This window comes from Octopus bimaculoides, chromosome 14 (genome assembly GCF_001194135.2).
Source record: "Octopus bimaculoides isolate UCB-OBI-ISO-001 chromosome 14, ASM119413v2, whole genome shotgun sequence".
Lineage (NCBI taxonomy): Eukaryota > Metazoa > Mollusca > Cephalopoda > Octopoda > Octopodidae > Octopus > Octopus bimaculoides.
Genome location: NC_068994.1, coordinates 5,005,745 through 5,028,850, shown reverse-complemented (window position 1 = coordinate 5,028,850; position 23,106 = coordinate 5,005,745). Strand labels below are relative to the sequence as shown.

Sequence of the window (23,106 nt, the reverse complement as noted above, 5' to 3'; positions counted from 1 at the left end):
GTGTGTGTGTGTGCATAAGTACATATATATGTATATATACACATGGCTATGTATTTACATACACGTGTGTATATATATATACATATACATAAGTATATCTACACGTGTGTATGTGTGTATATTTATATGTGTAGTGTCGTCTCTTCGTCGACTGTTAAGAAGTGGGAACGTTAGCCTTTAAGTAGTGGTCGACATTTGGTGGAAGTAAAGAAACTAAGTAGAACTAGACAGAGAGAAGTGGGGTAGCGGCGGGACATACACACAGACAGACAGACTGGCCGACATTGCGGAAACTGTGTGTTGGCCATCGAGCAAGCAGCTTTGAGTCTGGCTTTCGATGATAGACCGACACAACCGACCAGACGAGACTCCATTGGAACAGGACAGAGACTAGAGGCCATCTTACATACACACACACGCATACATATACACATGCAAATGTATTTTCATAGACACACACTCACATATATGAGGAATACAAACTCTGTGTAATAGACACACACACGCAGACCGTCATTCACAAATGCGTTGATAATCATTCACATCTACACACCCATTGTATGTATATATATATATATAATACGCAGTCACACACGTATGCACTTTTATGATGTGCATACATAAACTGTTACACATGTATATATAAATACACAAAAGTTATATATACATATATATATGTATATATTCTACGTACACCCGTTTATACATATTCAACACACTTGTCACTAAGTTGCCCAAGTAAATAATACATTCACAACTTTAAACATACATCTCTCTCTCTGTCTCTATATATATATCTATACACATTTTATATAAATATAAAACGTTTGACACCAAGAGGTGAGTTAGTTTACTCCATCTTATGACATGACATACTTGGAATTGTTAACCATCTACCCCCCACCCACCGATACCCCTTTCCGTTTTTAATTAGGTACAATCTCCTACCCACATGTCTACCCCCCCTAATTTCTGACCCCTTCCACCCACCTCCCCAGCCATCAGCACCACCCCCTTCATAATTTCATACCCCCTGTTGTCTATACTATGTTTTGTTATTATTTTTCTCGTTTCCAATCTATATGTATGTGTGTATATATATACACTTGTACATGTGTATAGTGTATGAGAGGGAGACAAGAGATATAGATAGTGATAAAGACAAATAGTTAAAGGGGAGAAGAGAGGAGGTAAAAAAAAAAGGTGGGGGAGAGTTTATTGCGTGTGTGTGTGTGTGTCTGCGCGCGCGCGTACTGGGGGAGGGAAGTAATTGTGAAGACAGGTGGGTTGTTGATATGTCGATTAGAGCTCCTTCCGGGAGTTCGAATTGCAGCAATAATAACTACCTTGTATGAACAAATTGCCGAGAGGGGTGTGCGTGGTCTATGTGGCTGTGTGTGTGTGTAGAAGACAGAAAAACCCTATAGGCACCACCACATGGGGGAATAGCTAGATGGTAGCTCGACATGCTAGAGATAGCACCCAAATCTCAACATCTTAACGATGGAGGTATGCAAGATAATGTCCTTGATACTGTGGGATGGTCGTGAGTGGAATGTCTTATCATAAATATGGTGCTCAACATACTTAAGTTTATGTATATGTATATACACAGCTGAGGCTGCTGTTGATGTAACTTTCGAGCCTAGAGTTTCGTATCAAAGTTTGATACTTTAGGGGTCATTGAGCTATTGTAGCATACAAGTTTATATATGCCCTGCTTTATGTATTGAGTTCCCCTTCCGTTTGTGGGTGTGTCATATATATATATATATATATATATATATATATATATATATATATATATATATATATGCTATATATAGTTTATTTGGTGCATAGTTCACTCCTGCCAACTGGTTGGTGTGCTGGCCTTGAGAGTGATCAGCTGAAATACTTGGGATTCATGCTCAAGGACCTCCTTGGTCTATTAACATGTTTACTGAGGGCCTTTATTTTTATTTTTATTTTTCTAGTCACAGGAAGCGGGATTTGATTTCAGAAAGTACACAACTTATGACAAGGTATAACCGTAGATTTCATGAAAAAAAGTTTATATTACAAAGTAGAAACATCATAAACTAAGGAGCCGATGCTGCAAAGACATCTTGTTCACCGCTCTAACATTCCGTCGATCTATGCCCTGGGCCGATACCTTATTCATCGACCACGAAAGGATGAAAGACAAAGTTGACCTGTTTCTCTTTCTCGCCCTCTTTATATATATATATATAGTGACAGGCAGGTAGGCAGAGATGTATACACGTCATCGGATGTATTGTTTATGTACGTTGTAAACATTAATATCGACATGCTTTGCAATTTGTGTATGTGACATATGTGTGTGTGTGTGTGTGTGTATATATATATATATATATATATATATATATATATATATATATATATATAGTGTGTGTGTAGCATGTGTTTGTCTATGTCGGTTGATTGCTCGCAGCATATTATATTCTGATAGAAGAAATAGTTTCTCCGTGAAACTTAAACAGCCATCAGTGAAAGCTTGAAAGGAAATTACGAAGTTTATTTGACAGGAATGTCCAACTCATCCGTGACACAGTGATAAGACGAGCATAATAGTAAAAATTTTACCATAATAATATGTTTTTTTACCATTGGCACAAAGGCTCAAAGTTCGGCGTAGCTGCTTAAATTAATTTCAGAATTTGATTGATATATTTTATCAACTTGAATGGATGAAAGGTGAAGTGACCCACTGAAGGATTTTCAGCTATTGTAAAGGGCCATAACTAAATACTACAAACTAATGTATATATTTTTTTTTTTCTTGTGGGAGTCCACTTTGCCACATGGGGACACATTTTGGGAAAGGGGTATAGTTAGTATGTATTTCAATTATTGATTGGGGAGCTTTTATGTGGTCTTTCCACCTGCTAGATATAGTAGCCAAATCCAAAGAAGGATACATTGGCTGATGTAACCCTCGATGCACTGCATCTGAAAAGAAAAAGAAGACTAGAGGCACAGCTAAAATGCTTTTGATCATTGGATTGCTGGATCAAGATTGACTCTGGATTACACTTAGCAAAGACATTGCTGCAGCAAGGATAATAGCCCTGAGCCCAACATTGAGAATTGGGAACGATTGTCACTAAAAAGAACACGATATTTTTGTCTGGCATTCTACCTTTTTTTTTAATATCAAGATTCCTGTTCTATGCTGTGCTATGTACTGGTCCTTCCTTAGATGGCTCCTGTAGACTGTCTATGAAAGAAATTTGCTTGCCTCTCACTTAAGTCTTTTAGATTTCTAGGAAAAGAGTTATTGTGAGTTGCTCCATGACCTTTTTCAAGGGACAATGTCACTAAGTCTAAGGGAGAGAGAGAAAAAGAACTGATCCAGCTACTTTATTTATCCAGAAGAATGAGACATAGTTTACTTCAGCAGGGATTGAACTTGGAGCTCCAGTGGCCTGAGGTTTTGAATTTGGGGGAAGGTCGTAATTGGTTATATCAATTCTTGTGCAACTAGTGTTTATTTTATCAACCCCAAGATGATGAAAGAAAGTCAACTCCCAGCAGGATTTGAGCTGAGAATGTCAAGGTTCTATCTAAATACACCAAAATATTTTCTCCAGCCATCACCCTTAATATTGGTTTCTGGTGTGCCAATGAAGGAGACTACATGGTGGTTTTGACTTGCCAATGATAACCAGCCAAATTACCCTCAGAATTTCATCCTGTCTTATATAATGGTGATGGGTTGAAAAAATCATTAGAGCCTCAGACAAAGTGCCTTGTGATATTTAGTTTATAGTGTTTCATGTTCTGAGTTCAAATCCCACTAAAATCAATTTCACCCTTCTTCCTCCCAAAGCCACTTGAATAAACTACCAGACAAGCACTGGAGTTGATTTATATTCCTTTAAAGCATCCAGGAGTTCATTTCCACAAAAAAAAAAAGCAAAAAAAAAATGAATGATTGGCTAATTGTAAGGGTATAACGATATCTCAATTGACAGCATTTTATGTTCCAAAAGTGTAATTTTGATTAGTAATGCTTTGAGAAGACCAAATCCCAAGCATAGCATCATTCATGAAAGCAAGGTAACTAAAAGAATAGATTACTAAACTACAACCTTCAAAGGTCTTGAGTTCAAATCTGTTGCCAGTGTTTTATTGTATGTTTGGGTAGTATACATTTTAGTGTCCCTTTGTTTAGCTCTTTGCCACAACTAGGAACCTTAAAATCTGGGAATGGTATCTGTGATAGACTGACATTCTATCCAAGGGAAAATTTTCTGTTTTATCTGATTTATGCTATAAAACTGGAACCTAGCACCAGCCACTGATAATAGTCCTTTAGGATGTATAAGATATTAGGTAAGACTTTCTCATGGCCAAGAAAGATAACCCCCTGCAGATGGATATTGTACATGAGTTTTTTTATGCCCTAGTCAGGTGGTTCTCAATTGGGGTCCATTGTGTCATTAAAATTTATGTGCAATAAATTAGTTATACTTCTACAATAGTGGAGGCGCAATGGTCCAGTGGTTAGGGCAGCGGACTTGCAGTCATAGGATCGCGGTTTCGATTCCCAGACCGGGCGTTGTGAGTGTTTATTGAGTGAAAACACCTAAAGCTGCACATGGCTCCGGCAGGCGATGGTGGCGAACCCTGCTGTACTCTTTCACCACAACTTTCTCTCACTCTTTCTTCGTGTTTCTGTTGTGCCTGTAATTCAAAGGGCCAGCCTTGTCACGCTGAATCTCCCCCGAGAACTACGTTAAGGGTACATGTGTCTGTGGAGTGCTCAGCCACTTGCACGTTAATTTCACGAGCAGGCTGTTCCGTTGATTGGATCAACTGGAACCCTTGACGTAGTAAGTGACGGAGTGCCAACAACTTCTACAATACACAAAATATTTTAACAATTTTTTAAATACAATTCCTAATAATATTTAATTCTAAAGATATAACAGGATTTTTTTTACACATAGAATGGCTATGAGGATCTACCTAAGTAACATAGCAATCAAAGGGTCCAGAGGCAAAATAAATGGTTCAGAATCATTATTCTAGTCAAATGAGGTAGGCAGCACCCATAATATTTTTTTCAGGGTCATGGGTGCTTTTGACAGATAGACGGAAGCTAATTATTCTCAGTATGAAGACCTGGCCTGAATTCTTGCAACAGAGTGAATCTCATGAAAGCCAGATAAGGGCCAGTTAGTGGTGTTAAACTGGGTGACATATTAAGTCTACCACTCGTATAATGCTGCGTTTTCTCTTCAGCATGCTTCTACAGTTTTTCTCATGAGACTCTGTTAGATGACACTTGCGCTAAGTGTCAAGACCATAAAATAAACCACTTAAACACAAAGCCATGCCTGCACCCATTTAAGTCTACATTGAGCTCTTACACACTTCAACCATCAAGTGGATTTTAAACAGAATCAGTCCAAATCCAGTCGTATTGGTAGACCTGATATCACTGGTGGAATCTGGTCTAAGCATGAGCATTTCCAGTTAGATGTGGTTTATATCCCTAATGGCTCAGTGGTTAGGGCAGCGGACTCGCGGTTTCGATTCCCAGACCGGGCATTGTGAGTGTTTATTGAGCGAAAACACCTAAAGCTCCACGAGGCTCCGGCAGGGGATGGTGGCGAACCCTGCTGTACTCTTTCACCACAACTTTCTCTCACTCTTACTTCCTGTTTCTGTTGTACCTGTAATTCAAAGGGTCAGCCTTGTCACACTGTCTCACGCTGAATCTCCCCGAGAACTACGTTAAGGGTACACGTGTCTGTGGAGTGCTCAGCCACTTGCACGTTAATTTCACGAGCAGGCTGTTCCGTTGATCGGATCAACTGGAACCCTCGTCGTTGTAAGCGACGGAGTGCTAACAACAACATATTCCTAACAGTTAATGAATTAAAGCAATGTAAAGTATGCCCCAAAACACGAAGAAATACCAGCATTAAATTTGAATGACGGACCAATGAGCAAAGTAGTCCAGTACTTAATTCACAAAACCACCTTTAGCTGAGATATTGTTCTTAACAAGGTACACAACTCTACCTAGCTATGCTGATAACTATGTAGTCATGGTTGAATGGGGATTATTAGAAAGAGCATTTAAGTGTAAAAAAAAATCTCTTACTCAATTTATCCCAATGTACAAGTTTACAAAACAATCAAACCTTTGCTGACATGGTAAAAATAATGATTAAAGATTTTTTAAAAAAGTTAAGAGGTATAGGAGTGGCTGTGTGGTAAGTAGCTTGCTTACCAACTTCATGGTTCTGGGTTCAGTTCCACTGCATGGCACCTTGGGCAAGTGTCTTCTACTATAGCCTCGGGCTCACCAAAGCTTTGTGAGTGAATCTGGTAGATAGAAACTGAAAGAAGCCTGTCGTATATATGTGTGTCTGTGTTTGTGTCCCCCGCCCTCGCCACCGCTTGACAACCGATGCTGATGTGTTTACGTTCCCGTAACTTAGCAGTTCGGCAAAAGAGACCAATAGAAAAAGTACTAGGCTTACAAAGAATAACTCCTGGGGTCTACTTGTTCGACTAAAGGTGGTGCTTCAACATGGCCGCTTCTCAACCACACAGCTCTGGGTTCAGTCCCACTGTAAGGCACCTAGGGCAAGTGTCTTCTATTATAGCCCCAGGCCAACCAAAACCTTATGAGTGGACTTGGTAGACAGAAGCTGTCTGGAAGCCCATCATACATCTGTATATGTGTGTATGTACGTATAGATAGATGTGTGTGTTTATGTTTGTCCCCCACCACTACTTGATAACCAGTGTTAGTTTGTTTACATCCCCATAAATGAGCGGTTCTTCAGCCAAAGAGCCCAGTAGAATAAGTACCAAGATTTAAAAAAACTGGGGTCAATTCGTTTGACTAAACCCTTGAAGGTGTTGCCCCAGCACGACTTCAATCCAGTGACTAAAACAAGTAAAAGACAAAAGATAATTGAAGATTATATTTCTAGCCATAATAGAATTTTTATCTCTTACATGCCTGACAGCTAAGTGCCAAAAACTGTTAATCCTCTTGAGGGTCCCCCGTGCAGATATGAATCATATCTGTTCTAACAACAACTGTCCCAGCTGTGTATGTTTAATCAGTGCATATTGTCATTTATACATCGTTGCAGTCAAACCAAGGCCGACTTTTGTCTTTCGTCCTTCTCAGTTGGTAACATGAAGAACCAGTCAAACACGAGAGTCAATATAGAATAATATTCTCATGCCAACATTCCTTCCCCGGTGCTTATGTTGGACATTGTTATCAACATCATCATCATCGTCATTAGCAGCAGCAGCATAAACGAAAACCATTTTTTTTTTTTTGCATAGACTCGAAATTAATTTTTGTTGTAGGTGGGGAGTTACCGAATGAACTCCAGTTTATTGTTGGTATTTATTTTATCAACACTGGAAAGTGAAAAATTAGATTGTCTGGCAGCATTTATGTATTTATTTACTTTATATTTCAATGGCATCATTGGTCCAGTCACTCATTCACTGCATTTCCAACAGCGAGAGTAACAAGGGAGTGTCTGTGTAATTTGATCCAAAATAAATATCACAGGGCCTTATTCAAATGGAATTTTTGTTTTTGGTTTTTGTTCAATATTTACATCCTTCAACATACATCAGCTAAAGATACTCACACGCACATAAATGTGTGTGTTTAGCTTTCTCTAATTAGCTACCTCCTCTCTCTCATATATATATATATATATATATATATACATACATCATCATCATCATCGTTTAACGTCCGCTTTCCATGCTGGCATGGGTTGAACGATTTGACAGAGAACTGGTGAAACCAGATGGCAACACCAGGCTCCAATCTGATTTGGCAGAGTTTCTACAGCTGGATGCCCTTCCTAACGCCAACCACTCCGAGAGTGTAGTGGGTGCTTTTACGAGCCACCGGCATGAAGGCCAGTCAGGCGGTATATATATGTATGTATATGTGTGTGTGTGTGTGTATGAAAAATGACATAGTCAGTGTTTTGAAAAACACATACACACATGGGTGCATACACTTATGTATAAACACGCACACATGCAGACATACACACACTCACATACTCATCTCTGGACAAATCCCAACACTGGAACATAAGTTCAAAAGAAATGGAAGTAGAGAGACGTATCGCTGAAGAGATTGCAACAATTGCGATGAAATAATTATTTGACAAAAAAAGATACAACAACACCAACAATTAACTGTTTGACCAAAGTGATTAACATAGGAGTTTGAAAAACTAGTAAAAAAACGGCTGATTGATAAATTGGTCAATGGAGTAACTAACCCATTAACTAATAATAACAATAAAGGACCAAACCAGTGTGTGTGTTTATTATTACCAGCATAATGCCCCTCCCAAGGTTCAATAGTATGTATGTATGTATATATGTATATATATATACACACCTTCTCCTTGACTTATGACCGAGTTCTGTTCCAGCTGATAGGTCGTAAGTCGATCTGGTTATATGTTGAATTTATATTTTTCAACACTATTTTCATTCAAACACAACTCTTGCTTGAAAGAAACTGAGTGAGACACTGGGAGGCAGTGGAGGCCTGTGTTGCCCGAAACTGCCATAGTTATTGTACGTGCAGCTGCCCAGTGTCCAAAAATCAATTTCTAATTAATTCATTTATTTCCTTATGTTTTGTCATCGTAAGTGCAGATGGTCGTATGTCAAAGAGATGGTGCATATATGCACAATCATACATACACATATATTTATACACACACACACACACAATGGACTTCTTTCAGTTTCCATCCACCAAATCTATTCAAGCTTTGGTTGGCCTAGAGCTGTAGTAGAAGACATTTGCACAAGGTGCCATACAGCGACACTGAACCCCAAACCACATGAATGAGAAGCAAGCTCCTCAACTACACAGTCACACCTGTGCCTATTTATATGTTTTTTAAAAGCAAACCAATGTTTTGTTTTTCACTCTTTATTTAAAAATAGTTTGTTTTCAATTGTTTTCAGAAACAGTTTCAGACAAAGAGCTTACATGTTTACACAATGAAATCATTCTAGAGATATACCCGACATCAAACCCATTCAACACAGTTTATGCAGAAAAATCCTGTACCACCACCTGGCCAACATGTCCTCGGTAACTGTATCTGTTAAAGCACGCGGTGAGTTTTATATTTGACCACAAGTTATCTTACATCAGTAAATGAATAAATTTAAGCAATTGCATCACGGTTTTTATTTACAATTTAGGGTCAAGGCTTTGTTATAAATGATGTGTGGCTGAGATTGTGTCATACCTGATATGCAAAAGAAGATAACAGTGTGACTTGATGCATGTGACTGAGGCTGTGTCTGTCATAAATGTGTGTGTAACTGGATGACAGTGTGACTTGGGGCTATGTTCTAGATCTGTGTGATTAGACAACAATGTAACTGAGTTTATATTTATAAATGTGCATGACTGTATAACAGTGTGACATGTGCAGTGGCCAGATAAGATTGTGAGTGGAAGTTACGTTGCAAATATGTGGCACTTTATAATAATAATGTGACTGGGGTTAGGCTTTAGATTTGTCTGATTGAATCGATGAAACTGTGATAGACATTGCACTGAAAGAACAGAAGAGTGTGACATGGGGCTATATTTTAGATGTGGGGGGAAAATAGTGTGACATGAGGTAGCACTATAAAGCTGACAAGTACTGTGTTCAGCTTGCAGAGCTATGTCCCACTCCTGCTGTGACCATTGATAGCTTAGTGATAGACAAGGACTCTTTGAAACTGATTTCCCTTGGGTACATGGCTCAAGGCACCACTGATGACCCAATAAAAGTTTGGGTCTACCAGCCATTTGCCTCTACAGGTGAGATGAATTTGAAGGGCTTTTACATGGTCGCTCGACCTGCTAGAAATAGCAGCCAAATCTCCTTCATATTGCACCCTGCCATCTTTTAAAACTGGGAAAGATGTATTAGGTAAATTTTTTTTGTCCTAGATACACTAAATCTGTAAATAAGATAGGGGATGATCATGAATGGAATGCCTTAAGTCTGCTCAGTCAGTGCTGACATGGACTAAGCAACATATGTGTAAAAACTGGGTGTACGAGACATCAGATGTAGCATGGAGGAGAGAAGACTACACTGGTATGGCCATGCGATAGGTATGAATGAAGGCAGCTGCATCAAAAAGTGCCAATCTCAAATTGTAGACAGAACATGTAGAAGGGGTAGACCCAGGAAGACACAGGACAAAGTGGTGGGAAAGGATCAATGGACGTTGGGACTCATAGGGAGGATGATAGGGGACTGAGGCTTCTGACTGTTTGCTGTGTTTGAAAAGACACGCCAGGCTAAATAAAATCATGGTTGTCCTTGCATACAGGCTGTCCCCTGCATTCCTCTCCTTGCGGACTTGTGGGTGCTGGTGCCACATAAAAATCACCCGTACTGGTGCCACATAAATGCACCTGTGCCAACACTGTACAAAAGCAGCCAATATGTTCTGTAAAGTGGTTGGCATTAGGAAGGGCATCCAGCCATAGAAACCATGTCAAAACAGACATGGAGCCTAGACAGCTCTCTAGCTTGCTAGCTCCTGTCAAACTGACCAACCCATGCCAGCATGGAAAACATTCATTAAATGATGATGATGATGTCTATATGTATATATATATACTCTTTACTCTTTTACTTGTTTCAGTCATTTGACTGTGGCCATGCTGGAGCACCGCCTTTGGTCGAGAAAATCGACCCCAGGACTTATTCTTTGTAAGCCTAGTACTTATTCTATCGGTCACTTTTTGCCGAACCGCTAAGTTACGGGGGACGTAAACACACCAGCATCGGTTGTCAAGCGATGGTGGGGGGACAAACACATATATATATATATTATTTATGTGTGTGCATGTGTATATATATATTTATGAGTACATATGTGTGTGTGTAATGCTCTATACCCAGTATACAACTATAAATCATCTGTCAGTATGGTGCTCATGTTGGTTAATGCACATTCTGTTGTGAATTTACTTTTAATGATATTGTCTTCTTGATTAATAACCATAGATAATCTAATTTTATGTCAATTTGCTTTTAATCACAATGAATGCCTCGTTAGGTTTATGGTTATCAGATGAGATGCATGGACTGTGAAATTATCCATGCTCCAGGGAATTTCACCTCCACTAGGAAGTTACCAACACACACACATGTACAAATACACACAAACACACTCATGTGTACAGAGACTCACTCACACATACACATGGACAGTGACTCATATGATATGTTCACAGATATACACACAAATACATACATACTTACACCAACACACATACACACTTTTATGTACTCCTATAAACACATACATATAGTTATTCATCTTATCACAGATCCATAAACATTTATGGTAGAGCACTTGACCGGAAATCAAAGGGATGTGAGTTCAATTCTCATGGCTGGTTGCTGACAGATTTTTCTGCTCTGTAAGGAATATTATCCCATATATACTGTTATATCAGCATTTTACATGTTGGAAAATATACCTTTCTCCTTATACTACAACACATTTCAGCGCTTCAAAAACAAACTTTTAAGTCTGTTTACATATGACGTAATTTATATATTGTTCCTTACAAACGTATGTGTATGTATATATATATATATATATATATATATATATATATAGTCATAAATGACAGAGAAATAGTTTCATGAAATTTTATTTAACAATAAGAAAATTCTAATATTATGACAAATTGTTTCATAACTTAAGAACATGTGGATAGTTTATATTATTATATCTAATAATAAATTAATAAATTACGTACATGTCTGCATTATTATTAGAATTTTACTCACAGACAAACATATACACAGAAATCGGTGTGTGTGACCTTGTAGTTTCAATTCCTGGACCAGTGTTGCATTGTGTTCTTGAGCAAGACACTTCATTTCATGCTATTCCAGGCCACTCAGCTGTTTTAGATATGACCAAGCATTCTGATTGGCTGCTATGACGAACTATTTCTTTCTCAATTATCAGGCCTCATTGTTTCATTGATTTATATATATTTTGTTTTGTTTCATTTTTGATCCTGTTTCTGTACTCTTTTCTTCTTTCTTGTCTAATATATATATTTTCTCTTCTTCTTCTTGGTATTTAGGATATTGGTCAATTGTACCTGTGAGGTAATGAAGGACACTACGCAACAAGTATGGTTGGTCACTCAGATGACATTTGGATTTTCAAAAACAGAGAACAACATCAACAACAACCAACAGATTATTCCATCACCACCACTACCAACAACAACAACAACAACAATAGGCAATAAGTATAGTAGTCGTATATATAATCTATAACGTAGACAGCTTGGTGTTTATTTCCTCATGATGACATCTGGGCAGAACATGGATAAAATCGGTGAGAAGAAGGTATTACATGGGGGTCTTGGTGGTAAGTCAAGTGTCCTGCAACATACGAATGCTCCATCACACTCACATGGTATGTTGACACATATGTGTGATAAGTCGTTTCCCACGACGACATATCTGAATCAGTTTGCAGCTGGGTATTACCTCCAGCCTCACGGGTTACTTCATGCCAACCAGAAGGTCTTCCCTGCTGACATCTACACCAAACAGTTCACCCCAGGGAACTGTTACCTGCAGCCATTTGATGCTGCAGCGATGCATGCCATTGAGAAGTCCTCGAATCAATGCGCCAATGCAGTTTGCCAGAAGCAAATATCACCACCGACGACATCGACTACGAATGTAGTTACAGCAGCAGCTAGAGTACCGCCGCTGCCGCCACCACCACCACCACCACCACCATCGTCATCGTCATCAACTGCAGTTGCAGGAGCAGCAGCTATAAAAACCACAATAAAACAACCGATTGTGCCATCTTCATCTCTGTCCTCATCATCAACACCAACAATTACAACAGCAATTTCCTCCCAGTCTCCGTCACCTTCGATATTGTCACAGACCATGGTGAACCAACCCACAAAACTGCTACCGAGTTTCCGGACTGTTCAGTCATTTGCAAAACTGTACAGCTGTGACATTTGCCTGAAACAGTTCACACGTCGAAACACTTTGCAACTGCACCAGAGAATCCATACAGGCGAGAAGTTGTTCACCTGCACCTACTGTGCCAAACAGTTTGTCCATAGGGACAAATTCCAGATTCACGAGAGAATCCACACTGGGGAGAAACCGTTCAGCTGTGGCTATTGCTCGAAATGTTTCTCTCGCAAAGACAAGCTAAAGATTCACGAGAGCTCACACACTGGTGAGAGACCCTACCACTGCAGTTATTGCCCAAAACAGTTTGTTCAAAGAGATAAGCTGAAAATACATGAAAGAATTCACACTGGTGAGAAACCTTACAGCTGTGAATTTTGCCCCAAACAGTTTGCTCGTGGTGACAAGCTACAGTTGCACAGGAGAATACACACAGGCGAGAAGCTGCTGCAATGTAGCTACTGCCCCAAACCTTTTGTACAGAAGGACAAGTTAATTATACATGAGAGGACACACACTGGAGAGAAGCCTTTCCACTGCGAGGTATGTACCAAGCAGTTTGCACGCAGTGACCGACTGCAAATTCACCGGAGGACACATACCGGGGAGAAACCTTTTCACTGCGACCTCTGTCCAAAGCAGTTCATTCAAAGATGTTATCTGAACATACACCGAAGGATTCATACCGGCGAGAAACCTTTTCAGTGTGACACATGTCAGAAGCAGTTTGCAAGGAAAGACAAACTTCAAATTCATATTCGCAGCCACACTGGCGAGAAACCCTACGGCTGCAATCTGTGTAGTGAGATGTTCATGCGCAAGCCTCAACTAATATCACACAAAAAACATGCACATCCTGCAGAGATGCAAATTACTCCAGAAGAACCCAGAATGTTCTTTTGTGACACCTGCACGAAGCCATACTCGACAATCAATGAACTGCAAATGCACAGGAAAATACATTTGCCCATTCGTAATAATTTTCTAAAACCAACATCATGCAAAAATATAAAGGAATATACACCAATGAGTACATTACTGTGGCAATCCATCCACCCTTAATTCACATGTCAATCCTTAAACTCTTTTAATGCATGTGTGTGAGGATATGTGGATATACCTTTATGTCTGTTGAATGTGTGTGTGTGTGTATGCATCTGTATGTTAGTGTGTATGCAATAGAGTTTATATATTCAATATATATATATATATATATATATCTATGTGTATGTGTTATATACATATATTTACATATGTATGTGCCTGCCTGAGTGTCTGTAAATATACATGCCTGTATATGTTTATACATATATATACATTTGTATGTATATGATAGTCTTTCATGTTGAGAACAATATATATATATATATATATATATATATACCTGTGTGTGTGATTGTATCTAGAGACATATTTAGAAACAATTTTATAGTCCATCCATTCCTAGAGTGAGCTTCCCTACACTGGAGCTGATCCCTAATGTATAAACGGAGAAATTTGTAAAACTACTTACATTTATAAAAATTTATATATAACAAAACATTTTTCCCAAATTTCTTTTGATTTCTCTGTAATATATTCATTGTGTTTTTTTTATTATCTTTTTCCTACTAGTATCAACTAATGGGCTGCAGCCATTCTGGAGCACCTCTTTTATAGGCTTTTTTTTCGTCATTTAACGTCTGCTTTCCATGCTAGCATGGGTTGGACGGTTTGACTGAGGATTGGTGAGACCATCCAACCCATGCCAGCATGGAAAGCGGACGTTAAACGACGACGATGATGATACATACATATGATGATATGTATGTATACATATATATATGTATGTACATATATATATTTTGTATGTATGTATATATGTCTATGTTTGTATATATATGTGTATATACATATATATGTATGTGTGTGTGTATATATATATATATATATATATATATATATGAGCTTCTTTCAGTTTCTGTCCACGAAGTCGACTCACAAGGCTACAGTTGACCCAGGGCTATAGTAGAAGACACTTTCCCAAGATTACATGCAATAGGACTGAACCCAAAATCACATGGTTGAGAAACAAACTTCTTAGCCTGCAGTCATGTCCACACCACATCAAATAACACTAATCTTAGAAAAATAATCTATTATGATGTTACTCATAGTGTAACTGTACCCACAAATGTAGCTAAGATCTTTCTAATGCTAATTAGTATGCACTTCACCATGTTACACAGATACCACAAAGTTTTCAGTAAAACTACTTGTAAGGCTCACTACAGCTATATGAGGAATATTGATTTACAATGAAAAATCCATAAATGCCACACAAACAACCCAGCCTGAATATAATTGTATGGATAATATCTGTTAAAAGAAATAATATACAGATTAGGTGTAGAATCAGTAAATGGCACAGTAAAGATATATCAGGTTAACTGTAAACACTTTTAAAACCTCAAACACACAGCACACTCATTCATTTTGACCCATGAATAAAAGCAATTTAACTTCATTTTCAAAATAAATTTGGTTTTTAAAAGAGGAAAAAGCTATCCTTTGATAAAATGGAGTATTGTTGCAAAAGCAGAGGTATACAATGGTTGTTATAGCTACGGTATTTGTATGCAATAAAAATAATTTAGATTTTGAAACTACATGACGGCATCCGGAATGTGAAGGAAGAAGCTTTTTCCGTTTGTTAAGCTTTAAAGAAATACAAAATTAAGCTTCCGGACATATTTTTGTGCCTGTTTTTGACATGGCAACATTTGGGTTATTGGGAAATTTGTTACTCAAAATTTGAGCTAAAATGTGAATTACTCTATTAACTGATGCACAGTTACCTCCTCTTGAGAATATATCGTTTCTTTTTACTTTCTATTAGAAACTAATTTTAGCTTTGAATTAAGACTATTTGCATGTGACTCAACCAACCAATGAAATTGATGTCCTGTGCCGAAGTGTTTTATTCATTGCAGATCAGCAATTGTTAATTGACTTGCTTGGAAAATTCTGAAACTCTTTAGTGATCTGATGAATGAGAGACCACGAGTGTTTGTTCAGATATCTTTCTAGGAGAAGAAAATTCTGAAATAATACATGCCTCATTGGGAAGCTGGACATTTTGCTCTTGCCTGTTTCTGGACTAACTGGCTTTGTAGGTGAGAGTTTTAGCAGTGTTGTGCAAGCTGTTATTATTGACTTTAAACTTCAGTACAGGTATTGATGACAGCCATTGTCTTTAACAGCTAGAATAAGATAATTTGTCAGTGATGGTCATACTTGTCTAAGAGTCGATAGCCACCATATTTGATCATTTTGATTTTTATAATAATACGGTTTTTATCACCATGGTAATCTAAAAAGCAGTGTACTTTACTTTTAAGCTGTAGTAACTATTTTGACTATAGTGATATGTAATTTTTATATTTTATAATTGATTTTATCCAATATTTCATCCTGCTCTTTGATTACCATACTGTCATGAAGTATATGCAGTATAAAATGAGAGAAAGAGAGAGAAAAAAATGAGTAAAAACAACAAAGATGCTGAGCTAAATAAGCAAAAATTGGACAAGAACAAGAGAAAGTAATACAAAAATCTTTTGTTTCTTTTTACAAGAATAAAAAGAAATCATTAAAACAATTATATGAATATTTAGATAAAAGAAATAAAATCTTGAAAAAATTTATACTTTTTACCAGAAGAAAAATTTGGTTTTGATTCAATTTCAACAAGATCACACATGTGTCGAAGACCGATTGTACTACTTTTGTTGTTTTTCTTTCTTTTTTTTTTTTAGTTGCTAAGTAACAAAGAAGCTGATCAAGCAAACCTATTATTTAAGGCAATCCAGATATGACTATTTCCTCTTGATTTTTCAGACATAAATGTCATTCAGAACCACATTGAATGCATTTTTGTTTCAAGGTAGTACAATGTGGTTTGGCTGTTATTCTTAAGAAGAAGCATGACCAAATAGAGGGTCTTTCTTTCATTCATCAACAAAATACAAATAGATACAGGGTTTGTAGTTATATATCAAGCAATGATAGTGGAGTAGGCAAGAACAAACAATAATTTTAAAAAATACAAAAAATAACGAAAAAGAGAAATTAAACAGGTAAGAAAAGTGAACTAGTGGGCAGAAGATATGTCAAATAAGCAGGTCTCCAACAAGAGAAAAATCCGGAAAAATTGACCTCAATTTTGTCAGTATACAAACGGCCCTCAAAAGACTTTCTGTGATTAAAGTGGCCCACAATGTAATTCAAGTTGGCCAGGTCTGCTCTAGGTATTTCACTTCTTGGCTTGGCTTCTCTGACTGGATGCCCTTCCTAACACCAAGCACTTTACAGAATGTGCTTGGTGTATTTCAGCATTATATGATCAGCATTTGAAAAACAATTACATATTTAGACAGACTAAAGTGCCTTCTCAATCCTGTGCAGTTTCCATTTGTTCACTAATCTGCAGAGTATACTGGGTGCATTTTATTGTGGTGCTAGCACCATCAAGATTGCCATGAGACTCAGAAGACTAAAGGGTTGTGGCTGTATAGAAGAGAGAGCAGAGAAGGTGAAGGTTGGCCAGCATGAGCAGAGAATAAATGGCAAGAGGAACAGTTGGAGTATCAAAGAGGAACAAAGTGGTGAAGACTGATCTCCGGATACTGAGCCTTACAAAGATTCTTTTCTACTCTAGGCACAAGGCCCATAATTTTGGGGGTGGGGGGTGGGGAGCAGTCAATTAGATCAATCCCATAACAGACTGGCTTTTGTCAGCATTCTTCTATGCTTGTCACCTTTCTCTTAAAGATGAATTTGTGAGTTAGAAAAGAAATTCCACTTAAAGTAAACTTGGCAAAACTAAAGTTTTAGTAAGAAAGAAGGCACAACTGTCTACCTGAATGGTGAGCAGGAAAAGGGTAGGTGTGCTGAGTAAAGAAGGGCACACAAGTGTTGTAGTGGAACCACAGGTAGGCTAACAGAATGTAGCAGACGCACAACAGCATAAAGCACAAAGGAGCGCCCAGGATACAGATTTTCTCAAATACCCAAATGTTTCCTAAGAAATAGTTTCTATTATCTGCATAAATTAGCTGTTGGGGTGGATGCAATAAAAACATAGTGACTTGGGTAAGAATTGGTTTAGTAAAAGTTAAGGGATCTATTACTTCAGTTGGAAACTGAGACCTTCTCCCTCAGAATGCAAACCAGATTGTATGATGCTTGTGGGTGAAATGTGATGCTGCATGGTACCAACATGTAGGCCTTGAATGCAAAGACTAGAAAGAACTGAAAGCACAGATTACAGGACGGATGTGTAATGTTAGTTTGCATAAACAATGGAGTCCAATGAGCCAAGAGAAAAGGTGGATATAAGATGATTTAGATGTAGTTTGCAAAGGAGAAGGCTGTGATAGTATGGCTATACCTTTCCAATAACAACATTTTTGTGTAGCTGGAGGTCAGTTCTGATCAAAGTCATTCAAATGATGATCAGAAACAGCATAGTCATAACTATCAAATGTGTCTTCCCCCTGCTTTTCATTTTATAAGACGGTAGGGTACGAATGATCATTTAGCAGCTGCTATTTCTAGTGAGTCAATCAGTTACATAAGGGCTCCCTCACTGGTTTGTCCACTTTTAAATAGGGCTCAGATACAATAAGAAATTTCCAGAGTAAGCAAAGAAAGGTGACAAAAGAAAAAAGGTAATGTGTTTCTGAACCCATCAAACCCATGTTAGCAAGATGATAATGATGATGATCATCATCATGTTCATGATGATGATGGTGGTGATACTGTTGTTGTTTAGCCCCAGGACAACCCTGATTAAGCAGACCTATGATCAAAATCATTCCAGCCATGACCACCCTCTCCTTAACCAAGGAATTTGTGTATCTAGGACTACATCATCCAGTGTGTCCCTAGCTTCTAAAGGATGGCAAAAGGTGAGTTGGCAGCTGTTTCTAGCATATCAAGTATCCATATAAGATCATCCCTCAGTGAATGAGCATAACAAGGATAATGATGATGATGATGATGATGATGGAAGGTGATGATAGTGATGATAACAATACCAACAATGATAATAATGATGAAGGTGATGATATTGATGACAATAACAACATTGATGATGATAATTGCAATGATGATGATGATGAATGACAGTGATATCAAGGATGACAATGAAAATAACTGCACTGATGTCCATGATAATGCTGCTGCTGATGATGATGATGGTGATGATGATGATGATGACACTAAGTCACGATGAGAGTGATGATGATCATGAATGACAGTAATATTGATGATTATGATGACGATGATGATGAGAACAATGATGATAATGACGGCTGCACATTGTGTGATGAGCTAAAAAAAACTGCTTAGGTAAAACTATGAAGTGCATTAGCACAGAAGGTTAGCTGTAAAATCAATACAACCACAACATCAAGATCAGGAAGTGGGCCACATGTCAGCTACAGATTTCCCAGAAGTCACTTACTAGTACTGATTCACATACTAACCACATTGTGCTACATGACAGCCAGTGAACTACACACACACACACACACACACACATGCACATACACAGATATATGTGTACATGTGCAAACACCTACACTAACAAAAATGAATGTGCTTACATAGACACACATACACACACACATACATGTATGCATGTGCACACTGATATTGGAACAGAGATGCATGGTTTCAAACATACCTGTACACACACACACACACACACACACACACACATACACAAACATATATATATGTACACACACACATGCAACAAAAGCAAAGATGCACATTAGCAAGAAAGCCGAAAGAATATGTTAAGCAATAGAGACAGACAGACAGACAGACAGACAGGACAGACAGACAGACAGACAGACAGGACAGCTGGAAACAATGTCACCATATCTGAGTAACAGTAGCATTACTTCACTCCAGCCCCTACACTCACAGCCACCATCACCTCCTCGAACATCTCCACACTAGACCCAAGGCCAGTACCACCATTACAACCACCTCCACCACCTTTTATCAACAAGCCAATGAAGAGAGTTTCTAGGTGGCCACTCGAACTGCTAGAAGTAGAAGCCATCTTTCCTGCAAACCTTACCATTTAAAAAAAAAACTCAAGACACAATTAATATAGTCCTAGATATACTACAAAAAGGTGGCATGGCCATAGATGGAATGTCTTTGATAATATTTCTGCTTGATCAGAAATATCATTTCTGAACCAACAAGAGAGACTCTAATGTGGTTGCTCTACCTGTTAGTAATAGCAACCAAATTTCCTCAAATCACACCCAACTGCCTTAAAAAACCAGGACACATTGGATGCTAAATAATTAGGTCAGAAAGCTAAATGTCAAAGTCATAGTTGGAACACCTTTCCTCACAGGTCTCTTACACAATAAGAGCAATAAAACCTGAAAGGTTGCTCATCATGCTGGAAGTAACAGCCAAATCCCTCTCAAATTACACAGTATTGCCTTTCAAAACGGAAGCACATATGGGATGTCTTTTATCTCACTATCATCAATTTATATCAGTTTTCCATGCTAGTATGGGTAAGACAGACAGTAATAGTACAAGGCAGATCAATCAGGAAATCAGGTGTCACTCGTCATGCAGTGGTGTAGCTAGAATGTGTGCTGCCTGGGGTAGCCCTTGAGTTGGCAACCGCAACCCTAACCCTGGGCCATCGCAAAAATCACAACTTATTGCACAGATCCAAAAATGTTGTCCCCATAAAAGCTGCCTGTGGCACCTTTCCCTCCTGTCCCTACTCCCCAACCCCTTCTATCTAAACTACAGTACACCTCATATGGTTTATTTTGGTTTCCAAACACCAACCACTTTAGAGATTGTATTTTAGTAGCTTATCGTGGTACCAACATTAGATAGGTTGCCATGTCCTCAGCAAAGGAGGTACTAAAGACAGTACCTATTAAACAATCACCTTCAAAAATGGGATCTGGATGTTTTAGCATGGCACCAGCACTAGTGAAGTTTACTTGTACGCTGCAATACAAAAAAAGGAGTCCTTGCCACTGTAAGCTGTCTCTGCCTGGAGAAATGTGACCAACAAGAGCAGAAGATGAATGGGTGTGGGAGAGAAGGAGAAAGAATATGGGGATGGGGCAGGGTGTAAAGACAGAGAGAAATGGGTGAGATAATGCAAAGTGATAAAGAGAAAGACTGATAAGGAGAGAGGAGAGAGAATAATAGAGAGTAATGAATGATAGTAATTGCAAAATGAGGGAGGTGGGGGTCGTTTTAGAAAATGTTGTTTGAACTAAATTGTTTATAATAGCAGGATGGTCATGACTGGAATACTACAGACATGGTTACCATTAATATAATCCAACCCATTCTAGCATGGAAAGCGGACGTTAAACGATGATGATGATGATGATGATAGGCAGATTGCGGATTCAGCTATTTGATCGATTGATGAGCTTGACACAAAGTGTGAGAAAGCTGTACCTTTGTGTATGGCTACAATCAATCTAATAGGCTTCCGTGTAGTTTCTGTCAGGCCATTTTCATTCACAAAGTTTAACCTGACCTGAAACAATGTTAAAAGACATTAAGGGAGCAGACAATTAAGTCGATCAAATAGCCGAACCTTCAATCTTAAAACCAACTGAAAAACATTTACTTATTATTTTACCATATACATATAGGTGCAGGCATGGCTCAGTGGCTCAAAAGCTTGCTTCTTAGTTACATGATTTGGGGTTCAGTCCCAATGTGTGGCACCTCAGGGAGCCAAGTGCTGCCTACTATAGTCTTGGACTGATCTTGATAAGAAGGGTACTTATAAACAATGACCAAGAATGATGTGGTGCATTGTAGAGAATGACCAGAGCAAAGTGTAACGAAATTACTTCATAGATTGGTATAGTTTCGAAAACAGATTGGCAGGTGACAAAGGGCAGAGAGAATTATCTGAAGGAGGTGGTATGCTGTAGAGAATGATTGCATATAGTATATACAGTGTAGAATATGACATGAGAATGACTTGCAGAGAATGGTGAATACCTTCTGTGACTAGTAAACGTGTTGACTCTTAATTAAGAATGCTCAATACATACACATAAATATACATGATCTCATATATATATATATATAAAGGAATCTCAAACACACACACAGATATATATATATATATATATCTCGCTTAGGCATTGCAAGATAAATAACCTAATAACCTGGTGTAGAACTCACTACATGTATGTTTCAGAACGGGGTGTTAAGCTGAGTATAGAGTAGTAATAAGAAAGAGAGATGACACAAGAATAAATGATTATCTTTTGAACTTCTTTGGCTTACAGCTGTTTCTGCTGTAGGATTCAGTGGATTCATAGTTGAGTGCCTGAATAACACGTTATAGCTTCATCGGAGCCTCGAATATGAAGTGCAATTTATTTCAGGCTAATCATTTATTCATTGTCATCTCTCTTATATACTTTGAATATGTGTTTTTTGTGTAAATATATATATATCGTGAAACAAACAACTGCACACATATAATTCATTTTCAAAATAGGTATATCTGTTTGATATAATCTCATAACAAAAAGTTGCAAGTTGGCACTTCAGTCGAAAGTGAGAAAATAAATTACGTTATTATAAATTAACAATTAGCAATTATTAACTTAGTTGTGCAAAATACAGTTTCCACAGGACGATATATTTCAAAATTATTCGTTAACTTAAAAAAAATAATAATAACTTTTTCATGTCTTGAAAGGTAAAGCTTTAACATCGTGTTTCGCGAGTGCGATTGTGTATGTGTGTTCGTCTGCGCCAGTGTAATGTCTGTAAATAAATTATGTTTTTTGAATGTATTTATCAGAAACACAAAGAAAGAAAGGGAGTAAAAAACTATGACACAGAGGAAGAGAAAACTCTGTAGCATAATGAAACAGGCAGCCGACAGCAGTGTCTTCACAACTCAATAGACACGAAAGGACAAATTAATGCACAAGAAAGTGGTAAATAAAACAAAACAATAAAAAAGCAGGCG

General features: G+C 38.0%; 1 protein-coding gene across 2 annotated transcripts; it reads left to right on the top strand.

Annotated features, from left to right (window-relative positions):
* The first annotated feature begins 84 nt into the window (after positions 1-84).
* LOC106868327 (zinc finger protein ZFP2) lies at positions 85-14,602 on the top strand. 2 transcript variants are annotated; one of them, XM_014913523.2, is made up of 3 exons: positions 85-840; positions 9,022-9,176; positions 12,182-14,602. In XM_014913523.2, the coding sequence occupies exon 3, from the start codon at positions 12,408-12,410 to the stop codon at positions 14,109-14,111; it is 1,704 nt and encodes a 567-aa protein (XP_014769009.1). In that variant the 5' UTR covers positions 85-840; positions 9,022-9,176; positions 12,182-12,407; the 3' UTR covers positions 14,112-14,602. The 2 variants fall into 2 exon arrangements, with proteins under 2 accessions (XP_014769009.1, XP_014769010.1); XM_014913524.2 differs by having other exon boundaries at positions 9,001-9,176.
* The last annotated feature ends 8,504 nt before the right edge of the window (positions 14,603-23,106 follow it).

Excerpts from the sequence above, each read along its gene's own strand:
- LOC106868327 (XM_014913523.2), top strand. The coding sequence starts at position 12,408 with ATGATGACATCTGGGCAGAACATGGATAAAATCGGTGAGAAGAAGGTA.